The 23,208-nt window shown below is 41.8% G+C and overlaps 2 protein-coding genes across 11 annotated transcripts in view; one reads left to right on the top strand and one right to left on the bottom strand.

Annotated features, from left to right (window-relative positions):
- LOC148342605 (dynactin subunit 1-like) overlaps positions 1-9,347 on the top strand; it is a 27,484-nt gene extending 18,137 nt beyond the window's left edge. For 5 of the 7 annotated variants that reach the window (XM_088310143.1, XM_088310145.1, XM_088310144.1 and 2 more), the window contains 15 exons: positions 699-851; positions 966-1,126; positions 2,044-2,212; positions 2,400-2,468; positions 2,548-2,760; positions 3,150-3,311; positions 4,048-4,179; positions 4,262-4,390; positions 4,812-4,954; positions 5,024-5,166; positions 7,148-7,257; positions 7,324-7,504; positions 8,047-8,120; positions 8,199-8,288; positions 8,672-9,347. In XM_088310143.1, coding sequence (XP_088166269.1) covers positions 699-851; positions 966-1,126; positions 2,044-2,212; positions 2,400-2,468; positions 2,548-2,760; positions 3,150-3,311; positions 4,048-4,179; positions 4,262-4,390; positions 4,812-4,954; positions 5,024-5,166; positions 7,148-7,257; positions 7,324-7,504; positions 8,047-8,120; positions 8,199-8,288; positions 8,672-8,812 — 2,070 coding nt within the window. In that variant the 3' untranslated portion in view covers positions 8,813-9,347. Of the gene's footprint in view, positions 1-698; positions 852-965; positions 1,127-2,043; positions 2,213-2,399; positions 2,469-2,547; positions 2,761-3,149; positions 3,312-4,047; positions 4,180-4,261; positions 4,391-4,811; positions 4,955-5,023; positions 5,167-5,845; positions 6,341-7,147; positions 7,258-7,323; positions 7,505-8,046; positions 8,121-8,198; positions 8,289-8,671 lie in introns of those variants that run through there. The other 2 variants (XR_015846070.1, XM_088310148.1) reach the window with 2 other exon arrangements.
- alms1 (ALMS1 centrosome and basal body associated protein) lies at positions 6,766-23,208 on the bottom strand. 4 transcript variants are annotated; one of them, XM_088310142.1, is made up of 20 exons: positions 23,122-23,200; positions 21,995-22,144; positions 21,785-21,905; positions 21,249-21,649; positions 19,506-19,684; positions 18,843-19,005; positions 17,414-18,010; positions 17,153-17,268; positions 16,212-16,474; positions 15,420-16,138; positions 14,643-14,801; positions 14,312-14,547; positions 13,249-13,515; positions 12,838-12,928; positions 11,935-12,090; positions 11,329-11,534; positions 10,836-10,929; positions 9,974-10,037; positions 9,800-9,899; positions 6,766-9,518 (listed from the first exon to the last, which is right to left on the bottom strand). In XM_088310142.1, exons 2-20 carry the CDS (start codon positions 22,104-22,106, stop codon positions 9,453-9,455), a joined length of 4,110 nt encoding a protein of 1,369 aa, XP_088166268.1. In that variant the 5' UTR covers positions 22,107-22,144; positions 23,122-23,200; the 3' UTR covers positions 6,766-9,452. The 4 variants fall into 4 exon arrangements, with proteins under 4 accessions (XP_088166268.1, XP_088166266.1, XP_088166265.1 ...); XM_088310140.1 differs by having other exon boundaries at positions 6,767-9,027; positions 21,995-22,141; positions 23,122-23,208; XM_088310139.1 differs by having other exon boundaries at positions 6,767-9,027.

Here is a 23,208-nt window from a genome sequence, read left to right as displayed (position 1 = left end):
TTTCCTCGATTTTGAACCGTGCGGCTAATCCAACGGTGTGGCTTTTCTGTGGATTTTTCTTTCACCAGCAGGGGGCGCTCTATAGTTCAGAAAATACGCTAAATACATCTCGATTTTTTTTTTTTTTCTGTTTTAATCAGCAAAGTTGTTGCCGTGGCAACAGGCACTGTTTTAACAATCTGTTGATGTACCTTTATGTGCATTCATGGTACAAAATCATTCTAGACATGCAGTCAACAACTGATTTTTTTCAACTTAGAAAACGGCGGCTTATAGCCTGATGCGGATTGTATATTGTTTTATTTATTGATTGATTTATTTTGTTTCGTTTGTTTTATACAGGTTGCGAAAAGTACGCTAATTATTTTTTGCCCCAGTTTGCGCATTTTGGCGCCGGCTCCCATCCCTCACTAATTGTGGAGGTCAACTGTACGGCCAATAAACAAATTAAATTGATTCTTTGGATCTGCGATTTTTTTTAAATTTTTTTTTTTAAACTGGCTGCCACCCTGCAAAATCCTCATCACGTCATGCCTAAATACAATCAAAGATACTTGAGTCCATTATCGTGTCCTCAATGCCGTTAAGCTACATGACACGATGCAATATAAAAACGAGGAGCTAGTATGATTTCGATACAATGCGACGCCGTCCAAATTTTTCGGTCTTTGACGTAAATTGTGTGTGTGCGCGTTTAGGCCATGGAGATGGAGCTGAGGAAGACGGAAGTGACTCAGGCCAACAGGCACATTTCCCTGCTCACCGCGTTCATGCCCGAGTCGTTCCTGCGCCACGGCGGCGACCACGACTGCATCCTGGTGCTGCTGCTCATCCCCCGACTCGTCTGCAAGGTCCGTCGCCCGCACTTGTTGGGGGGGCGGGGCCTTGCCGGAACTTTCCAGCCGACGTTCAGAGTCAAGTCCAGTCCACTTGATTTGTGTGTCTGTGTGTGTGTGTGCGTGTAGGCGGAGCTGATCAGCAAACAAGCGCAGGAGAAGTTTGATCTGAAGGAGAATAGCGCGGAACGAACGGGCCTGCGGGGGTCGGCGGGCGAGCGGCTGAGTTTCGCCGGCGGTCTCGTGTACTCGCTGAGCCTCCTGCAGGCCACACTCCACAAATATGAACGGTACGTTGCACGCTTTTCTGCCTGCTCGCTCAAACTGAGAAATGTGTGCTAGTGTCAAGAAAAAAAAAAAAAACACTTTCTGCTGTCTGGAAAGATTTGGAGAAAGTGTCGTTTTTTTTGTCAAATCATCATTTGGGACAAAAGTATATCTGAATTTTGTTTTCTTTTCTTTTATCTTTTTTTTCAATTTATTTCATGTTATGATGACTTTCTCGCAACATGATAATTCCCCTCCCTTAAAAATGAAAACTTCATCTGTGGTATCATTACACTTAAAACATTTTTAATTGTGATGCTTTTCTCACTGTTAACTTTTTCCTAAAATTATCAATTCACTTGAGTATTTTTTTCGTTGTAAACATTTTTAAAAAAAAAATTTCTTTTTTTTTTTTTTTTTCATCTTGAAACAGATTTTTTTAAAAACAATTCTTAAATTCTGACAGGATCCATATGATAGTTTGACTTTACAAAACAAACAAAAAATTACTTTGTTCTGTTATTACAAAATTGTGTTGAGCAAATCAAAAAATGTGATATTCTGAATTATTTTTTCAACGCAAAAATTAGTTTAGATTTTTTTATTTTTATTTTTTTTTTATATTATATATTATTATTATAAATCATAACTTTTTTGGGAGGCGGGGCTACGTATTTTTTTCACTGCAAGGCGCACATAAAATGTTTTTTGTTTTTTTTGACAGTGTGTCTTAAAATCTGGTTTGCCTTATGTCAAATTAAAATTGAATAAAGCTTGACCTTTTTTTTCTGTACTGCTTTGTTTGCCTTCATGTGCCGAAAATGCATTTTCTAACCCGATGGGCCTTGTAATCCGAAAGCTTTTTTTTTTTATGACTTCCAACAGTTCTCTGCTTCACTATCAGCTGAAAACGAATGTCCTATTTGTGCGTGTGGTCCAGAGCGCTGTGCGAGTGCGGCGTGGACGTGTACAAGAAGATCGGCGCTCTGTACCCGGAGATGAGCGTCCACGAGCGCTCGCTGGACTTCCTCATCGAGCTGCTGCACAAGGACCAGCTGGACGAGACGGTCAACGTGGAAGCGCTCACCAAGGCCATCAAGTACTACCAGGTGACCAAAACGCAGCCATCGCAGCACTTTTCTGAAATTATTTTACAAATGGGACTGTTTTCAACATTTTCTAATATGATGACTTTTACCTAAAATGATGACTCTAAATTATTTTTTTGGGGCTATATTAGCAGGAAAACTTTTACAAATGCAAAATAATTATTTTCTTGTAATGGTCTCCTTCCAGCAACTGTACAGCATCCATCTGTCAGAACAGGACGAAGATTGCACCATGCAGCTGGCCGACCACATCAGAGTGAGCCCCCCTGAAAAAAAAAAAAAAAAAAAAAAAAAAAGGTTTGTTGCACCGCCGCTAACGCGTTGTTGTGCCGAAGTTCACGCAGAGCGCGCTGGACTGCATGTGGGTGGAGGTGGGCCGCCTGCGGGCCTTCATGCACGCCGGCCAGGAGAAGGCCCAGCTGGCCGTGCTGCTCAAGGACCTGGAAACGTCTTGCGGCGACGTGCGGCAGTTCTGCAAGAAGATTCGCCGACGCATGCCCGGCACGGACGCGCCCGGCATCCCGTCGGCGCTCGACTTTGGCCAGCAGGTGAGCCGACAGAACCTTCACCTGTAAAAATTCTTCTTGAATAAAGTACTGCTGTTTTTTTCGGGTGAGGTGGGGGGGGGTGGGTGAAAAAAATGTCATTTGAAAGATGAATTGAATAAATATCAGTGGCGGGCGGTCAAGGCCTTTAAGGCCTTCTCTGCTGGCCTCACATCATCAAGAAATCATGATCATATTCTTCACATTGATGTCATGTTATATCCTAGTGTTTTATTTTTAGCTGAGATTTTATCCAATCAGAATTCAGCAAGCTTGTGTTGCCAGGCAGATTTCATAATACCGGTAGCACGCACTATTCGTCCGAGGCCTTCAGATAAAATCGTGTAGGCGTGTTTTTCAGGCCACCATTTGCAACGTGTGTGTGTGTGCAGGTGTCGGAAACGCTGCGCGAGTGCCGCAAGCAGCTGACGTGGGCGGTGGCGCTGCTGCAGGAGGTGGCGGCGGCCGGCGCTCAGATGATGTCGCCTCTGGGCGAGCAGGAGGGGCTGGCGGCCGTCAAGCTGGAGGACGTGGCCTTCAAGGCCGCAGAGCAGGTCACAAAATGTTTCAGAATTTCATCACGCCAACAATTTTCTCCAATGATTGGCCATTGAAGACAATAACATTTTTTTTTCCTCAATCAAAATATTTTTTTTTGGATGATACAACTTTTATCTGCGCAACATTCTCAAAATATTATGAATTTTTGCCATGAACTTTTAACTTTTCCATCATCATAAAATTTTTCTTGTAAATTAAGAAATCTTGTATTTAAAAAATATAATCCCCCCATTTTTTTCTCATTTACAACTTTTTCCCCCTCAGTATGAAGAATTTTTGAATGTTTTTATGATTTATTTTTTTCTTTTAGTATTATAATAAAAAAACAAAACAAAGTTTAAATATTGACTTTGTTCTAATTTTACAACTTGTTTATTATTATTAAATATTGCTTCTCATTGAAGAATAAAAATTTAATTGATTTATTCTTTTTCTTTTTTTTTTTACACGGCATTTGACTTTTTCCTCAATTGTCAACCTTTTTCTCCCGAAAGAATTTTTCTTTGTTCTGATACTTTTTCCTCATAATTAATATTATTTTCAAAATAAATATGGTATAATGTAGTGATCAATCTGACATTAATCTGTTGATTAATGACTTTGTCATTAAAAAATAGATAAATAAATCTAGTGAGCAGCTCTAAAATTGCAAAATGTGCGGCCAAGCCACGTGATCGAAATCGGTATCGGCCGATCGGAGGCTAACACTGCAATGTGGTTGTTGTTCAGATTTACGGGCATCCGGGCGCGAACCCGTTCGAGTGTCTGCGCCAGTCGTGCTGCGTCGTCATAGCGACCATGAACAAGATGGCCACCGCCATGCAGGAAGGAGAGTACGACGCCGAACGGCCTCACCCCAAGGTGACTTGACGCCTCCGGACGCTTCGTTTGATGCGCAGTGCCACTTTTTCTATTGCTTTTTTTTTTTTTTTCTGTTAAAAAGGTTGCGCCTCCCGTGGAGCTGCGAGCGGCTGCTCTGCGTGCGGAAATGACGGATGCGGAAGGTTTGGGAATGAAGCTGGAGGACAGGGAGACGGTCATCAAGGAGCTCAAGAAGTCGCTCAGGATTAAGGTTCTGAAATTTTGGGCTTTTTTTTCATGAACAAAATTACATATTTTTTTTTTGGTGGAAAAGAATTGAACTTTTTTTCATGAAAAATAACATTTTTTTGAGAAAGAAAACTTTTCTGATAACCTTTTTTCTCTAGGAAAAAAAAGTCATGTCACAAAACAAAAACAAAAAAAATGACCAAGACATGAAACCTTTTACACAAAATGTTTTCCTGTGGAAAAAAATTTTTTTTTCCCTGAAATTAAAAAAAAAACATTCATTTAAAAAAAAAATCTAGACAAAAAAAAAAAAAATCACATTTTTGTTCTTGAAAATAGTTTTTTATGGCAAGAATTTTCTTTCATCTCATCTAACTTTTTTTTAATTGTGCTCATCCAGCGTTTTACCATCTGCCACTCAAGGAACGTCTCGTCTTTTTCAGGGCGAAGAATTAAGCGAGGCCAACGTGCGGCTGAGCCTGCTGGAGAAGAAGCTGGACAGTTCGTCCAAAGATGCCGACGAGCGCGTGGAGAAGATCCAAACTCGGCTGGACGAAGCTCACAACCTCCTCAAGAAGAAAGAGAAGTGAGTTGACTTGGCGCCTGGCGAACTCGGCCCGCGCTCACGCACCATCTCCATGCCGTCCCTGATCAGGGACTTTGAGGAGACGATGGACGCCCTGCAGGCCGACATCGACCAGCTGGAGGCGGAGAAGGCGGAGCTCAAGCAGCGAGTCGGCGGACAGGCCAAGATGGCCGGCGACGGCCCGAGGGGCGGCGGCCCGCCTGGGATCCCAGGTGACCGCGCAACGGACAACAAATTAAAAAAAAAAAAAACTCAAATCATATTGGTCAGGAGAGCATGTAAAAATGAAAAAAAAAAAAAAACTCACACTCATCCACAAGCAACAGACTGCATTTTTGAAATCTAGAAAATCTACAAAAGAAATTTGTATTAAAGCGATTATTTTGTCAAGAAAACATTAGCGTACTTTAAGAGTAAAGGTGCATTTTTTTGGTGAGGGAAAAAATTTGAAGAAAAGAAACAATTCAATCATAATACTCAAATATAATTTTGTTGTTTTTAGGAAAGAAATCAATTCTTTAAGAAGAAAAAAAGCCATGGGCGAATCAAGTTGCAATCTGAAAAGAAAAAGTATGCATAGTATGAGAACAAAATCTTTTTTTAAACGCAGAAAATGAAAATAAAAATTTAAGTTCTGAGAAAACATTTTTGCCGTCGTATTGAGTTTTGTTCCCCAGAAAAGAAAAATCTAGAAAAGTTGCTCTTACGAGGTTTAAGTCCGCTTTTTTTCTTGAGTTAAAGAAAACAAAAATGTTTGTTTTTGTTCTTGCTGTATGAGGATGATGATATTTTGGCAAATGGCCAATATTTCACTTTGTCTGAAGGGTTGCGTTCAATTTTTCATGCCAATTGTTTGTCCCCTTTTTTCCCCCAATCCCGCAAAACGTGCAGACGAGCAAAAAGGTAGCAGTATGCAAACACGTGCATGCCATCTGCTTGGCTTTTGCACGCTCATTCATTTCTTTTTTTTAATTTTTTTTCTAGTGGCATTTGAGCTCTTTATTGATCTTATTCGTGTTGTGTATCACCACTCACATTCAGAAAAAAAAACACTTTCTTGAGGGGAAAAGATGGATTTTTCACAGAAAAATATTTGTTTTTCCCCCTGTGCAAAACTTTTTCGATAAAAAAAATTTTTCAAGTTTTTTTAAAACTAAATAAGTCGAGTCAAATTGATTTCACCATTTTTTAGATTTTTTTATTTTTGGGTCAGATTTTTCACATTTTCTTGAAGTTATCCAGAAAGAAAAAGAATCCAATTATTTTATTTTGAAAGTTTTATTTTGGCAGAAAACGGTTGCAATTTTTCAAGTCGTTTCTTTTCTGGAAAATGAAAAAAATACATCACTTTAAGAAATGTCTTAAGAAACATCGCATGAGTCATTTTGCAAAATTTGTAATATTTCTTCCTAATTGGAATTTTGAGTTCAGTTTTTAATCAAGTGTTTGTCCCTTTTTTTAATCTCTCGACTGACATGCTTAATGTGCAGAGGAACAAAAAGGTACCGGCCTCTAAATCTGCATGCAAATGTTTGAAAAATATATATTTTGCACGTCCAAAGATTATTTTTCTTCATATGAGCTTTTGTTAATGTTGGCATTGATGATCCTAACCCACAGTGACCACTTTGAGGAAAAAATAAAATAAAACAAAAAAATATAGAAAAAAAAGACTGATTGCCAAATCACATACAGTATTCCTTTTTTTTGTCATCTTTTTCCCCATTGCGTTTTCTCACAAAAAATTAATAAATGAATTAGTAATTTTTTTTTATTTCCAGAGGATTTAGTTTGTTACATTGAGAGAATGAAGTTTTTGAAAACCAATTGGAATCCTTCGACTTTTTGTTTTTAAGAAAGTTTAAAACTTAAAGTAAAATACATTTGAAATAATTTTTTCAAGATTTTTCTACTCAAAAGTGGCGGAAAAAATATTTTTTACGAGAAATAAAAAAAAAAAAAATTCTGAAAAATCATGTTTGAAGAGCCAAATTCTTCAGGAAAAATTCGTATTTTGTCAATTATGTGAAAAAGTATTTAAAATAACTTCTTGGTTGTTGTTTTTCCCCAAGCTCTTACGATGTATGCATTCATTTGAAAAGTCTAAATATTAGTTTTTTTTTTTTTTTTTTAATAAACTGGAAATTATTGTTACTGACGTGTGCGTGTTGACGCTGTGCCGTGCCTTCGCAGCAAGCCTGGGCGCAGGCTTCCAGGTGGTGGACTCGCCGCTGCTGACGCGTCAGCTGGAAGCTCAGCGACTTTGCATCAAGCAGCTGAAGAACCAAAACAACTGGCTGAAGGTAAGCCGCAGTCATGTGGCGCAAAAAGGCGATCGATCTGATCTCCGACGCCCCAAATCCCCGCAGGCGGAGAAGATGCGCAGCCAGCTGGCAGCGCTGCCCCCGCTGCACGTCACCAAGATGCCGTCCAGAGATGGGCATGCGCCGCTCTCCGGCGCCCTCTACAGGAAGACGGACCAGCTGCTGGAGACGCTGCTGCAGATGAGCGCCAACGTCAAAGTGGTCGACATCACCGGGAAATGTCCCGGTAAGTCACGTGATTACGGTATTTAAAACGAAATGAGCCATTTTTGAAAGAACGAGATTTAGTTTATTTTATATAAATTAATTTTTTCCGCCACTTTTGAGTATAAAAATCTTGAAAAAATGATTTTAAATGTAGTTTACTTTAAGTTTGAAACTTTATTAAAAACAAAAACTCAAAAGGATTCCAATTTGTTTTCAAAAACTTAATTCTCTCAACGTAACAAACGAAATATTTTGGAAATAACAAAAAAATTACTAATTCATTTATTATTTTTTGTGAGATACAGATTTTTAAATTATACCATATTCCAGAAAAATGCATTTTTGAAGTAACAAAAACAAAAACATTTCCTGGACTAAAAAAAAAAAATGTCAGAACAACCAGTCTCATATTACGTTATAGTTCCAGTGGCACAATTTTCTGTTTGTATGAAGCTCAGTTATGACATAATTCTTCTAGCTTCCATTTTAATTTCAATGTCGTTCAACTGACAAATGTTTTGGATGAGCTGCGAGTCAAATGCCGAGTGTTGACGGTTGCAGTGACGCCGAGCGCTCAGCTTCTGGAGCAGACGGCTCGCCTGCAGTCGCTGCGAGATACGCTCGACAGACTCAAGGTGAGTGCGCGCGAGCAAATGTGCGCGCACACACACACACACACACACACACACACTCATGTTGCGCTTTGGTGCCAGGGCGAGGTGGCCGAACACGTGGTCAAGCAGCAGCCGGGCGCCCGGGTGTCGTCCGACTTTGCCACTTTTCCCTCCGCCTCCTTCGTCAAGGTCAGTCGGCCTTGTCGTCGTTCATCAACATCACATGCAGAAATTAAATGACCTTCAAAATTGCTCAAATCAGTTATTAGAGGACATAAATTCGGGATGAACACAAAAAACTAACATCAACAAGGTTCGATTTTTTTTTTTTTCATCTGTTTCCAGAAAAAAAAAAAATTTCCAAGATGAAAATATTTCTTAAAAATTGTGAGGTCAATATTTTTCCCCCCAAAAAATATTTTGAGCAAGAATATTTTTAATTTGTTCAGAAGCACAAAGTTTGTATTTAAAAAAAAAAAAAAAATGTAAAAGCCAAAATCAATCTTTAGTTGTGAACTTCACTCATTGAGAAAAGCATCCGCGTGCGCTGAATGTTGCCGCGTGTGTCTCAGGCCAAGGAGGAGAACGCGGGCTCGTGCGTGCTGGTGGGCCGGCTGATGGTTCCGTGTCCTCGGGGTCAGGAGCAGGTCCATCGTGTGCTTCTGACGCAAAGTCAACTCCACCATGTCCACAGCCTTCTCTTGCGCAACTGAGCCTCCTCTTCATCTTTCTTGGCTTCGTGGCATGTGCTCCAATTGGCTTTTTGTGTGCGTTGCTTTGACCTTATTTTATAATTTTTTACGTTTGCACATCTGAGTGACAAAACATCCAGTTACTGTTTCTCCAACAGCCTTTCTGTGAGTCTTCTGTTGTGACCTTGTCGATGACAAAGCTCAGCCGCCACTCCCCCGTGAGAACGTCCCGCGAGCTGCATAACGGAGGCAAAGTGTGTCGACAACAGACAGATTGGAGGAGTCACAGAAAGGCAACCAAGTGGACGTCCTCATGCATTTTGCACTTTGTTGGGGGAAAAAAAAAAATGAAATTAATTTCTGCCTCGCAGGTCCGAGTTTGGATCTCGACTTTAGCCTTCTTGTGTGGCAGCTCCAAAATGACATTTTGTTTTTAGCTGTAACCAATAAAATGGTATTTTTTTTCTTTTATTTGTTTTCTATGTTGCCTTTTTTGTCTGCGTGTAGTGCATTCATGCGAGACACTGATCAATAAAGTGTGGCTTGCCAACCCTCAGCATTTCTTTGTGAAATATTTTATTATAAACATTAGAAAACTTTTAAAAAATGACATCTGTGTCATAAGTGATGCGGTTTCTTTTTTTTTTTTTAAATCCGCTAGTCAAAATCCCCAAAGGTTTTCATGTTGGACAGCCTTACGGTTCTCCAGGCGACGTTTGGTGATTCTCTAGAAAAACATTTTTGGATGAGAATTTATTTTTCAGGGCTTAATATTTGTCACATTTTGATCATGTGAAATACATATTTTTGATTACTTTTTTTAATGGGTGGTGAGAGGACAATACATTTAAAAAAAATGTATGAGAAAGATTTGTTTCTGATAAGAAAAACATTTTTTCTCAATAGTAAAAAAAAAAAAAGTTATTCCTGCATACAAGAAAAGTCACAAATGGGGTATTTTTTTTTTTTTGGGGGGGGGGTGAGAAATTTGGATGTTTGTTTCTCTACCTTGTTGAAGATCTGCAGGTTGAGTCGGTTTAATCGTAGTTGCGTGTCCCTTCGCTCCACCTCCAACTTGCGGAGAACTTCCGGAAGTCCTTCGTACAACCTGAACCACAAAACACTTTTGTCAAAATCAAGGAGGAAACAACAAAACAAATGCATGTCGGGAAATTTTCGGACAGTTTGGTGCGTTGCATCATTTCCTTCCTGGGCACCGCCCGCCTCGGCATCCCGCTGACTGCAACTGCACACAAAACACCAAAATGACACTTATTGACACCCAAAAACACAAAAATTCTTTGGTTACACAACAATAAGCAAAGCACGTTTTTTTTCCATGTAAATTTGAAGTTTGCAACAAAAGCGTGTTTTGTTTGAATAAAAATGTCACTTTGGATCAAAAGATAATTAAATTAAAAAAAAAAATTAAATAGTTGGAAAAAAACATTTGAAAAAGTCCCCAACCTAGAAAAATACAATGGTTTAATTTAGTTTAAAACTGTAAAAATAGTTCAAATGCATGAAACAAAAAAGGTGAAAATTCGGTTAAAAACTTGAATTTGAGTTATCATGCAAAATATGCAAACGTTAAAATGAGTTAAAAAAATGGAAAAAAATAAAACAATGAGTGCAGTTGGAAATGTTTGAAAAAAAAGTTGTATATTTTTTAAGTATGTGTTTTAAAAATAAGGTTAGGGTTTCAATTTAGGGTCAGGGTTTCAAATCAGGGTTAGTGTTTCAAAGAAGAGTTTTGAACTACGGTCAGGGCTTCAAACTAGGGTTCGGGTTTTAATCTCGGATTAAGTGTGAAGAGTTTCGAACGAGGACGAGGGTTTCAGAGAGTTACGGTTTCAAAATAGGGTTTCAAATGAGGGTTAGCGTTTCAAAATAAGTTGAGTTGCGTTCCAAACTACATTTTCAAACTAGGGTTAGTGTTTCAAATTATGGTTTCAATTTTGGGAGTAAGGTTTATAAGCATAAAAAAGTAAAGAAATAAAGAGAAACATTCTTTGGGTACAAATGAGTGACGTGATGTGGAGACCTGGTCGTGCTGCGTTTAGCTTTCGCCACCTCAAGATTTGAACGCGTTCATGTGAATCCGAGATGAAATCGGGCCGTCGCCTGGCCAAAGCTTCCTGCGGGGGGCGCCACAAACAAAACACACAACAACAACAAGTTTTCCGTCAACATGCCCAAAGCAATCCAGCACTTTGCAACTTTCAACATTTCCGCATTCGTTCCAAGTATGCGTCGACCCATGATTTTTTTTTTTTGGGGCGATATTTGTTAGATAAAAATTTTTGATTAATTACCAAAATATGTAATGAATAAAATTTTTATGGGTCGAGCCTTAACACTTTCAACATCGAAGTTATGAATTAAAAGCAGAACATGACTGTTTTCCAATATTTTGTGCTTTAGTGTCATGAACTTGACAGCAGAGGACAAAAAAATGTTCCATTTTCAGAAGGGTGGTCAGGCCGGAGGAATTTTTTTTCTTCCATGCTTCCGAACACGTGAATTTGAAGTGGAACCTGCAGAGAAGTGACTTGGTGGCAACTTTTGGAGGACGCGGCGTCATCGTCAAGTTGTTGCCGCGCTCTCAGAGGCTCTCTTGCCGTTTTGGCCGCGCCGTCGTACCAAACCGTACTCGGCCCGGGTTGCGCCGCCTCCAGCTCGTCCTCCTTCTCGGGACGGTTCTCCTTGGACGAATCGTCCAGCGGGATGAACCAACACACCGCTGAAACGTCCCACAATGATGATGTCATCGCAAACAAGTAACTTTTGTTTTTAAAACATACACAACTTTTTTTTAAAAATGCTGTCTGCTTTATTCTTTTTAAGTAAGATTTTCTTTAAATGTATTAATTTTTAACAAAAATGAATAGGAAACGCCCCCACAATTTCATGCTGTTCAGAAAAAAAAAAATTGAAGAACCCGTGTCCTAGAATTGTCTTTCTGCAAAAAATATTTATCAAGATTGAGACTTAAAAAAAATTAAAATTCTTTCCTGGGGAAAAAAAAATCTTAATTGTGAAAAAAAGTTTTATGCAAAAAAAATTTTTTTGGTTGATAATGATGAATCAAGATAAAGGCAAAAAAAATGAAAGCCTGACTCCAGATGCAGAGCGAAGCGTACCTTTGGGCAGCTTCGGCGGCGTTCGAGTCTTCTTGTGCTTGAGGGAAGTCACGTGAGCTTTTTGCGAGCTCCTCCGCGCTCGTCCCGGCGGCGGGAACATGGTTCCCACGTCACGTGTGCGAAGGCGAGTCGCATTGCACACCACCTCAACATCACCTAAGAGGAAAAAATGAAAAGGAGAACGTTCCATACCAGCATGTTTGCTGCACAGAAAATCTGGAGGCAGCGACTTCCACCGTTTTTCTGGGCCACGGAGGTCGAATGATCTCATTTGCAATTGCGTTATTACACCACTATGATACGGTGGCGCTGTGTCACAGTTAAAAGTCACCCTTGAACTGGTGTGACCTTTTTTTTTTTATCTTGCCGTGCCCATGATTGACGAGGAAAAGACAAATGAAATACAAACACATATTTGCACACATTTAGGAAGAAAAAAAAATAAAGAAAAGAGTTGCGATATTGCGAGAGAGAAAAAAAATTGCAATCCTCCAAGAATAAAATCAACATTTTTTTCCAAATGTATTTTCATCTAAAAAAAATTTTTTTAAATGAATATGGATTTACTTTTTTTGTAGAAAACATCTTGTTAAAAATCAATATTTTTTTAAATGATGCAATCTGTCTGAAAACAGTAATAATTCCATCCCTAAATAACTTTTTTTTTATTATTAATTTTAATTCAATTGACAGCTCAGATATTTTTACTTTCTATTTCAGGATTATACGTGTTTTTAGAAAAAGAGAACATTAAAAAAACGACACCACGTGTGTAGCTAAATCACCCCCCAAAAACTTTCACCTGAGCCGGAGGAGGCGTGGCTTACATGTGTGCCTCAATTTGAGACAAGAAAAAAAAAAACATGAGTATGACTGATGAAAGCATTTTTTTTTTTTGCTTGCCTGCTTGGATGACTCTGCTGACGGGCTTCTTGGAGGTTCTGTACACCGGCGTCTTGGCGTACGAGCCCGTCGACGACGACTCGCCGGTCACCTTGCCAAAGGCAGAAACACGTCACGCCAACACAATTTCACTCAAGTCACAGCAAACCTTTGCTACCAACGAGTATTAGTAGGACACCGGAAAAATGCTAAGTCATGTTATATTTTTAAAAAATATATATATATATATTTTTTTTTTAAAAGTGGTATATAAAAATGCAATTTTATGACAATGTGACATTCTCAGAAATATAAATATTAAATAAAAAATAAAAAATATTATTTAAAAAAAAAAATTCTAAATTTTCAAACTTCTGATAGATGAAACTTTCTATATATTTTTTTTTTATTTCAAGCAAATAGTAAAGGTACGTTTGAGGCCTCTGTGCCGGTGGTTTCTGAGTGCGTGGTGTTGAAGCCACGCCCCTCCCACTGCTCCCGCTGTTTGGCCACATGGTTGTAGAGTTTGTGGAGGCGGGTGGAGGTCTTGTCGCTTTTGGGGGTCTTGGCGCTTTGAATGCGGTGGGCGCCGAAGGCTCTGATGAGGCGGTCCGTGTCCAGCGTGGACGTGGTGGTGCTGGACTCTTCCCGGTCGGCCGGACAAAGAACGCACATGTCGTGCGCCCGCCGCGGCCACGCCTGCCGACAAAAAGCGAGAGGAAAAAGAAAAGGTGTCAGCACGACAAGGGAAACGACAACAATTTAGACAACAAAAATTGAATTGCAATCTCTAAAGTAGGAAAAAAAAAAGAGAAGATCAGGGAAAACACAAATGTTCAAGGACAAAGTTGCATTTTTTTCAAGGAAAACAATTTGAAATTATTATAAAACTCTAATGCAAAAATATTTTTGTTATGACAATAAAGAGTAAAATTAATTCTTTACGGTAATCTTGTGATGAGAATATTTCCCTATTTTGATTTTTATGGGAAATCAAGTATTAATATTCAGAGATGAAAAGTATGATTATTATTTTCAATTAAATAAGAGAATAAAGTGAATAGAGAAGAAAATTGTAATAGTACGAGAAAAAAATAAAGTAACGTTTTTTTTTCTTCAGGGGAAAAAATATATTCATCAAAACCAAAAACCCCAAAAAATAAAAAAATAATTTTAAAAAATGCTATTTTTTATTATTACATTTCAGCAGAGAAAATCTTATTTTTGCAAAATTCTCATTCAATATTTTTTTCCAGAAATGAATACTGACTGTTTATAATTGTAACGCTGCAACTCAAATAAAATCAACTTCATTTTCACGTCTAAAAAAAAAAAACTTGACTGACTTCTCCGGAACAAATTCTATCAACCTGAACACAATCTTATTTATTTTTTTATAAAAAAATAAAAAAAAAAAGAGGAAGAAAACTCAATTCTCAAGAATCTGATTTCATTTCCTGAAACGATGCGTTGGCACCTAAAACGCCGGCGTCACCTGAGTCTCGCTGTTGTAAAACGTGCGAGCGGGCGGCACGTCGGCGCCGCTGGTGGTGAGGATGAGATCGGACAGACGCTGCAGCTGCTCCAGTAGCCACGCCTCCCTGTTTGTGGCCGTGAGTGGCAGTTGGTCCATTGCGCGTGTAGCTCCGCCTCCTACTCTGAAGCGCTCTATCGTGGCGGCTTTGTGGTGGCTCTCATCAGGAAATCGTTTCTCTGACGCCAGAGCACCACCTGACAGCGCAAACACACACTGACGGATTAGCGTCGTACACAAAGTCGGCAATTGGTTCTTCTTTGCTGCGAAGGGAAGATGTCGACGGCGTGACCTGAATGCGGCGGCGGCGGTTGCGCGGTGGAGCGCGCCTGGCCCCGCCTCTTGCTGTAGATGCCTTCGGTATGCTTGATGGTGACGCCGCGGTCCAGGCCCGGGTCGTGCCGGCCCAGAACGTCGGCGCTAAACAGCGGCGGCACGGCGTCGTCCAAACCTGCCGGCGACAATGCAGAGGTGACGCTCGAGGGGGAGGAGGCGGAGCTTCGTCCTTCCACCCACATCAATTATGAAGCAGTGTCTGTTACAAAGTGGCAGCTGCCAAACGCAAACTTTGGATCTTTTTTTTTTTTTCCTTTTTGAGCAGCCAGATGGGCCAACTCAGATCAGGTTTTAAAAAAAAAAAAAAAAAAAAAAAAACTTCCATAATTTAAATGAAAAGTTTTAAAATCACTCATCTGAGTTTTGAATGTTTTCATTATAATTATTGGTTATTCATAATTAGCTTGCCAGGAAACAAATTACAAAAATTTACAAGAATTCAATTGACTAATTAGCTCAGAAAATGACGAAGTAAAAATGGTTACAAGATTGCAATGGATTGTTTTCAGGTGAAAATTATTTTATAATTAATTTGATTCCAAACAAATAAATTCATGTCAACTAGATAAAAGTGATGAATTTCAAATGAAAAGATATTTTTAATTAATTAGAATTGATGGATAAGCTTCGTTTATTCATTTTCCATGTTCATGAAGCAAAGGGAGCAAAGCGAATCTTGAACAATTTGTTGGCCGCAAACCGGAACGCCCCGTGCGGGCGTGCGTCAGCTTACCCGTGTGCGAGCTCTCCATGGTGGTGCACGAGGACGACGCGTCGGCTTCCACGTGAGGAATGAAGAAGAGCTCGTTGGCGCCGCGAGGCTTGTACGGACGCAGCGCTGGCGCCGGCGCCGGCGATGCACGCGGGACGCACTCGTCCCGCTCTGGGAAAACAAAAACACAAGCCAAGCCGTCCAGAGGATTTTTTTGGAACGATCCATTCATTTCACGTCGTGGTATATATTCTGAAATAATTAAAAAATGGACGACAATGGCGCTCCTACCTGGTGTTTCAGGTGTGTAGCTCCTCATCGCGTTGCCTGTGATGGACTGATGATGAAGATGATGAAGATGAGGAGGAGGTGGAGGAGGCAGAGCAGATGTCGCGTGGGCGCGTTCGTCCCACTTGGGCGGGGGGCCGGACAGGGCGACGCCTTCATCCGTGCTGCTGACGGCGGGCGAGGAGCGCCGCAGCGGGACAAACTTGCCACCGGGGGGCGCCAATGAGGAGGAGGAGGAGGAGGAGGAGGAGGAGGCGGCACGGGAAGCAGGATCGGGGGGTCTTGGCGAGAGGGTGAGGTGGGCGCGTGACACGTGAGCGAACGGGATGGTGGTTTCCTCGGCGACGTGGCGCTGGGGGGACGTCTCCTTGGCGCCGTCCCGCTCCTCCAAGTCGCCGCTTGACTCGGCTTCAATCACAATCGCGCTTGACTCTTCCGCCAACGATGACTTCCTGTTCACGGGATTCCAACCAAAGTGGATGTATCAAAAATTATTTGATGAAAATATTCCATTTGCGAACCAACCCGGTGTCCAGCTGGGCCTGCGGGAGGGGCTCGGGACCCAGAGGGGAAGCGGCAGCGGGTCGCTTCCGGGCGGCGATGGTGATGGACGTGTGCGCCTTGACGTCGGCGCCGGCGATCTCCCGCGCGCGAGTCTCCACGCGGACGTGCTCATCTTCCGGAGGGACAGGCGTCCACGCGGCCGCCACGTCCGAAATGGGCGGCGCCGCCGATGCCGCCGCCACGCTGGATGCCGCCGTGCTCTCCGTGTCTGTGCTGCTCTCGCTCTAAAGGGGCCGCAAGGTGATGATGTCATGAAGAACGAAGGAACGATGCGTTGGGGCGCACTGCAAAGTTTAGAACGCGACACTCTCAAACATTACAACGCATATCAACACAAAAGTCCGGTTAAATCATTCCAATTCATCGAGAGCATTAAATGAAAACATTTGAGACGTGTAAATGCCAAAAGTGAGTCTTCGTTGCTTTCGTTTGCCACGTTTGTGCTCCTGCGGAATTTCGTATGCGAGCTAAAACTACTAATGAGCCTCATGTGATCAAATCCATTTTTTTTTTCTTTGTGTTGAATAATTTCCAACTTTATGTCACATGGGTTCAGGTTTGTGTGTATTCGAGAAGCATGTTCTTTTTTTAGTTCTCTGCTGCCATCTAAGAGCAATTACAAACCCTTTTTCTGGAGAATTAACTGTTTTGATATTTGGAGGAAAAAAACTGGATTTGTACTTGATAAGTACAAAGTGTGAGTATTTCAAAAAAAAAAAAAATTCTCAACAACTTTGGCTTGAAATTGCGCAGGAAGTTGCCATTCCTTCAAATGAGCACTAACACTATTTTAACTAAAACTTTTTTTTTTTTTTAAGGGCCACACCATTTGAATGTGTGTGCACGCCCGATGGTCAAATTGCAGCGTTTGGTAACCATGGCAACCGCATATAAGTCCTCACCGTCACAAAGTTGTTGGAGAGCATCGCCGCCTTGATCTCTTCGATGCGTCGCCGATCCTCCTTGTCCAACTCCAGCGTGTCAAAACGGCCTTCCGACAGTTTCAGGATGAACTGCTCTGCAAGGCAAACGGCTTTTCGTTGTGACTTTCATGAGAAGACTCTCAGTCTTCCATTTTGACATTTCTAATCAGAGCAGCAAAGGTTTACAATTTTGACAAACTCTGCTCTTGTAAAGTTGCGACAGCAGATGAAAGGTCTCACTTTTGCGATTCGGGTCCTCCTGGTCCGAGACGCTGGCGGCCGGGGAGTCGTCTCGCAGCAGCTTGGCCACCCTGACGGTCAGCGAACTCTGACAGCTGTCGTCACTCATGACCGATGGATCGTCCGGGTCATCCGGCACGTCGGGCGCACCCGCGGGAAGCGAGGCGGCGGCGTCCTGGTCGTCCAGAGCTGCCGACGGTGCGACGGCGAGCGGCGACTGAGGGGCGGCGCTGCAGCCTTCGGGCTCGGCCCGTCGAGGCGAATGCGTGTCCCGGATTCGGACGACGGGCGGCGCGTCGGTGGGCGCCGCTGACGAGCTCACGCTGCCCGGGCAGGAGGGGCCTTCTTCCGCCGATGGGACCACGAACAGAGAGGAGCGAGCTCGAGGACCTGAAGCGTCACTCGAGCGGCGATTGCGGCGAGAGTGACGGGGGTCTTGATGTGAGCCAGGGGCCAGCTGGTGGCTGTCGATAAACGACGTCGACGATGATGATGTCGCAGTCTGTCCCGGCAGCGACGCGGCTAACCGAGGACCGTCCTGGCTGAAAGGTGACAACGCACTGGAGTCCGAAAGGTCGACTTTAGGAGAGCTGCCAGCTGGAATTAAACCACGACAATTTATTAAGGATCAAGAATGACAAAATTTCGATTCATCAACACAATATTCTTTTCCCCAACTTCAAATCCATTCGGCTTCACCTCCTGTCCAGCGGGGGGCGCTCTCCATATAAATGGAAGCTTATTTGACCAAACAACAAAAAAAATGGTGACAAAAGCAAGCTGTCAGAAGCGCGACCGAAGTGATTTTGCCGTTTTCATCCCACGTGTGGAGTCATTTTAAATTTGAACCTCAAGAAATGATATCAAGCTAAAAATCACGAGGCCCGCAGTCTATGTTATATTTTTATTTTTGTATTTAAAAAATAAATAAATAAATCTGTTAACAATCATGTGACTGGTGTGGGTTTTGGATTGTCTTGAAACAAATGTAACTTTCTAGCTGGGCCCGACCGATTGGGATTTTTTTTTTTTTTGTTTTTTTATCTTTTCACCGATTTAAAAAAGAAAGAAAGAAAAGCAATTAGTGATTTTAATCAGCCGTTTAATCAAAAAATAAATTTCAGTGGGCGACAATTATATGTGGATTTTCGCCATTTGTGAGCCGGCCTGGACTTGAGTTCCGGCAAATTTCAGGGTTTCAACTAAATATAGTGTTAAAACTTTTTTTATGGCAGTACTCTATGCGTTGAATTCCATTGCATTTGGCAATAATCATTTTAGCCTAATTACTCCTCCATTCCAGTTCAGACGTCAAAACACAACAGGTTGGCGGAACCGGCGTCCTTGTGGCGTGTGTCATCGTTTTGTAAGGCGTGTCGTCGTATATTTTGGTTTGGCGTCACAAAATGGAGGCAATAACGTTCTTTACCTTCTGATAACGACACACTCTTCATCGGAGTCCCTTCCACAGAATCCTTGATCGTGCTGAGATCAGTGGGTGAGAATTCCGGCTCTCTGATTGGTCCCCTGGGCGCGAATGGGGTCAAGATGTCGGCGGGCGACTGGTCAATGCCGAGGTTTTGCAGATACAACTAAGCAAAGACAAACAGAGCACATGTCAAAGACTTGCCGAGGTGCTTTGATGTTTTTTTTACTTTAATGCCTTGAAAATAATGTCACGCCTTCTCATGGCCTTCCGTTTTGCGATTTTCCTTTGAGTCCTTGTAAATGTGGAATTTTCAACACTTTTTTTTTTAAACAGTTTCCATGCGTGTTAAAAATCGTCCTGACTGAAATGCTTTTGTCAAAGATCAAGAATTACGGCACGCATATGCAAATGAGCCCGTCTCCCGTCTACTCTTGGGCCAATCCGGAGTGTGTCTTTCGTTTGGTTGAGGCTACTTTACAATATTATGTCTATCTCATTTCAAACAACCTTCAATAGTGTGCATTAAGAAATTGGTTTTGACAAAATACTTTTTGTGTTCTATTTGCAATTTGCAGTCAGGCTCAGCCCCTTTTCCTCCCACCAGATAGCTTGCTGACTCCAGAAAAATATAGACGAGAACAGCGTTTTTTGGTTGACACGTACTGGAATCCTGTCTTCGATATTGAGGTCTGCCCGTTTGGACGGCGTAGTAGGCTGGGAGCTCCAGTAGGGGGCGTCGTCATCAACCTCCAAACTGATGACAGAAGAGGATGCTCCCAACTTGCAATTGGCCGTGGCGTCCGAATCCAGCGACATGTCGCCGATGGGGTCGGCATCAGGAACTGAAATGGAAATTCAAACAGGACAAATAATTCGCTGAAACCGAGTTGTGAGGTTTTGTTTTTGTTTTTTTTGGAGAAAAATGACGAATGATGGATGGTTAAGAAATAAATGAATAAATAAACAGGTGAATGCTGAACCATGAATATTTGAGAGGTTCAATGTTCCTATTGGAGCCTTCTTCTAATCTTACACCTGACAAATACCCCATATTAAAAACCAATTTATTGGCCGGATGATTTAAAAGGCCAATATTACTTCTCTTGAAATCGGCCAATTTTTTTAAAGATGCAGTGAAACCCCGGTTATCGCGGTTAATGGGGACCGAGACCACCCGCGAAAACTAGAAAATCCGCGAAGTAGCGGCGCCCCTTCAAAAATGCTTAAAAAAAACCTATACAGGTATACAGTACACCATATAGAATACGGGTAGAGAGAGAGAGAGTGAAATTCATGTTATAACAAAAAAAACAAATTATTATTAAAACTTATTATTTTTTTATTCCCCAGCCATTATTTTTGTATTTATTCAATTACTTCTTTTTGTATTTATTTAATTACTTCGACTTTTACCTGCTGGTACGCCGTCCGGTGTGCCCTGTGAAATGAAAGGTGGCATTCCTCATTTATTTATTTATTCATTCATAACTGACAGCCTCGCGCTCCGCTCGTGCCCGGGCGGAAGAGGTGCTCCTCTTCTGCTTAACTGCTGCGCACGCCGGCCGGATCTCTGGTACGGTCCGAACCGCGCGAAACGTCGCCCCCGATCTTGCCCGGGGGAACGTGCTCTTCTTCGTCCACTCTCTTCTTCGCCCACGCTCTTCTTCGGCGCACGCCGGCCGTCTAACCGCTCCAGCGCCCCGTCGTGCCGCTCAGCGAAACTACAATGCCTCCGCGGAGCGGAGCGAATGGAGAACCCCGATCGTGCCCGGGCAAGTTTTTAATTTTTGAAGATTTTTTTTTTAGACCCGCGAAGCACTGAACCCGCGAAAGGTGAACCGCGAAGTAGCGGGGTTTCACTGTATACATTTTTTACACATTTGCATATTACACCATACGACAGAAATAATTACATTCAAATATCTCAGCCACCCCCCCCCCCAAAAAAGAAATCTGATATTCATCTCTCTGTTGTAAAGTTGGACGACTACGACAGGACAAAGTATTGTAACACAGCCAATGTATTTTATTTATTTAATTTAGTTTATTATCGGCGGACCGAGAAGAGAAGTCATCTGATTTTTTATAAATACTTTTACATTGAATCACATTATAAATCAGTTATTGAAATTTTATTCTGCCAAATATTGGAATCGACACCTGCTTAAAAAAATTCCATAAAGTCAGACCTTAAAATAATTAAATAACTAAAGCTGAAGCCATGGAGTATTTTCTTTTAAATGAGTATTTGGGCCAAAAATTATTTTACTTTGAGGAAAAGATTTTTTTTTTTTTGTTTAATCGTTTCATCCCAAAAGCTAAAACTGAAACTAAATACGAGAAAAATGAAGTCAAAACTAAAACAAATAAAAAAATAAAATGTTTTAAATGCAGACGTAAGCTAACCTTGTTGGGAATTCTCGTCGCTGGAGGGGATGACGGAGAGCCTCCCAGAGTCAACGGCTGACTTGGCCGGGAGCTTCAGAACTCCCGGCGTGGACTGGGAGTGTGGCAGGAAACCCAAGTAGGACTGCTGAGTGGCGTCACGCTCGGATTCCGGGACGCTCGTCCTGCCTTCGGACATTTTCGGAGTGGACTTGTTGCTCTCAGACAGCAGCTCTCGGTACAACAGCTCGCTGGAGGCGTCGGGTTGCGTGCTGCGAGAACCGCAGTTGATGCGACTGACGTCCACTTCCCGCGGCGTTAGAGTGCTCTCGCCCTCGGAGGCCATGGTCTCCTGGGCGAGAGGGTGTTGAGATAAGGAGCCCTCATCAGACTCGTGTCCCGCAGAAAAGTCGAGATTTGCTCTAGAAAAACAAAACACAAACAGAAATAGTGACAATAATGATTTATCATTCTCGAGTATAGCGATTATGGTCATGATTATGTAATTAATCAACATGGCTGAATCTTGCTTGTTTTGTTTTGTTTTGTTTTTTTACCTTAAAGGCAGAAATTCTGTGTCGCTCTTTTGGAATAGGGAATATTCTGCCACACCGGCTGCTTCGGCGGTGTTCGCAGACAACAGAGCAAACACCGGAGACAAAGCGCTGTCCTGGAATTCTGAGCAATGTCGGGAAAACATCAGCTCATTTAATATAATTCCCACAAACTATAATGGAACACATGAAAACTATAAAAAGGTTTCCTACGGAGCTGCGAATGCAGAATACCGGTCGTCACTTTGCCATTCTTGTGAGAACCATGCTGGAAACGTCCCACTCCGTCCACTTTGCTGGCTGTTGTTCCAAAAGGCACACTCATGTCCTCATCGTCCGACAACTCGGCAGACTCACACCCTGCTGGGAAACAACCGCAAACGGAAATGGTGGTGTATTTATAAATACAACAATTAACTATTGTTGCACAGAGGAAATAACGTGGTGATATTAAAGGAGTATTAAGGAACAAATGTGTGAGGAACTGGGGAAATGTGAATAACGTTATTTGGATTCAAATATATTGAAATATAAAAGTATATTCTTAAGGGTAAACATGCGAGATACGCTATATAAATAAAGTTATATTGTACTGTATTTAGTTGAGGTATGGGTACTACGTAATAACATTGAATAATCGTGGCCTGTCAAATACGAGAAAAGCTCATTTTAAAAATTGTGCCCCCCAAAATGACGTTGATATTATGCGACAGCAATGACGCAATTGTCGGTGCGTCCGGAGAGATTTCCTATTCAAATGACTGCAATTTATTTGTCCAGAATCTCACAATTGGCATGAATGAAATTATTCCGAACGTCCTTCCAGAATGACTGTTGTCTTTCACGGTGATTCGCTATTTCTTTATGTCAAACAACTACCAGGATTTGTTCACTAACGATACGATCCGTGTGCATACGACGACCTGCAGCTGACGTCGCGGCTTTTCATCAGTACAGAAAAGTGAGGCAAAAACGCCCAAATGAAGCATGAAGTGACTAAAAACACTTTTCTAAAATAAGCCACGCGCAACTCAGGCAAAAGAGCAACAAGTTGCCTCTGCCGACTAACTGGCGGAACGAGCGTCCAAGACGGCTGATGACTGCGATGGCAATATCTCCTCTTGAGTGATGACTTTGTGTCATCAAATGTGATTTTGGAGCCCTCGAAACGTGTCACTTATCGAGCTAACGCGGTGAGGCTAGCAACAAAGCTTCGCTGCTCGCCCGCCAAATAAAGTGGCCCGGTTAAATGCAGCTCGGTAGCGCAAACAACGCGAGAGGAGACGACAGTGTCCAAATTAAGTAAATTAAAGTTAATTTGAAAACAAATCAAAAAATACCTTTAAGCAGCAGACAACTTTTGCGCTGATTTTTATTTCTGTTGTTGTTGTGGTTTGTATTTCCGCCACTGTGCGCGCGCTTCCTGG

This window comes from Idiotropiscis lumnitzeri, chromosome 1 (assembly GCF_059441095.1).
Source record: "Idiotropiscis lumnitzeri isolate Australia: NSW breed Sydney's pygmy pipehorse chromosome 1, RoL_Ilum_1.0, whole genome shotgun sequence".
In the NCBI taxonomy this organism is placed as follows: domain Eukaryota; kingdom Metazoa; phylum Chordata; class Actinopteri; order Syngnathiformes; family Syngnathidae; genus Idiotropiscis; species Idiotropiscis lumnitzeri.
This window is presented reverse-complemented; position numbering and strand designations above follow the sequence as displayed.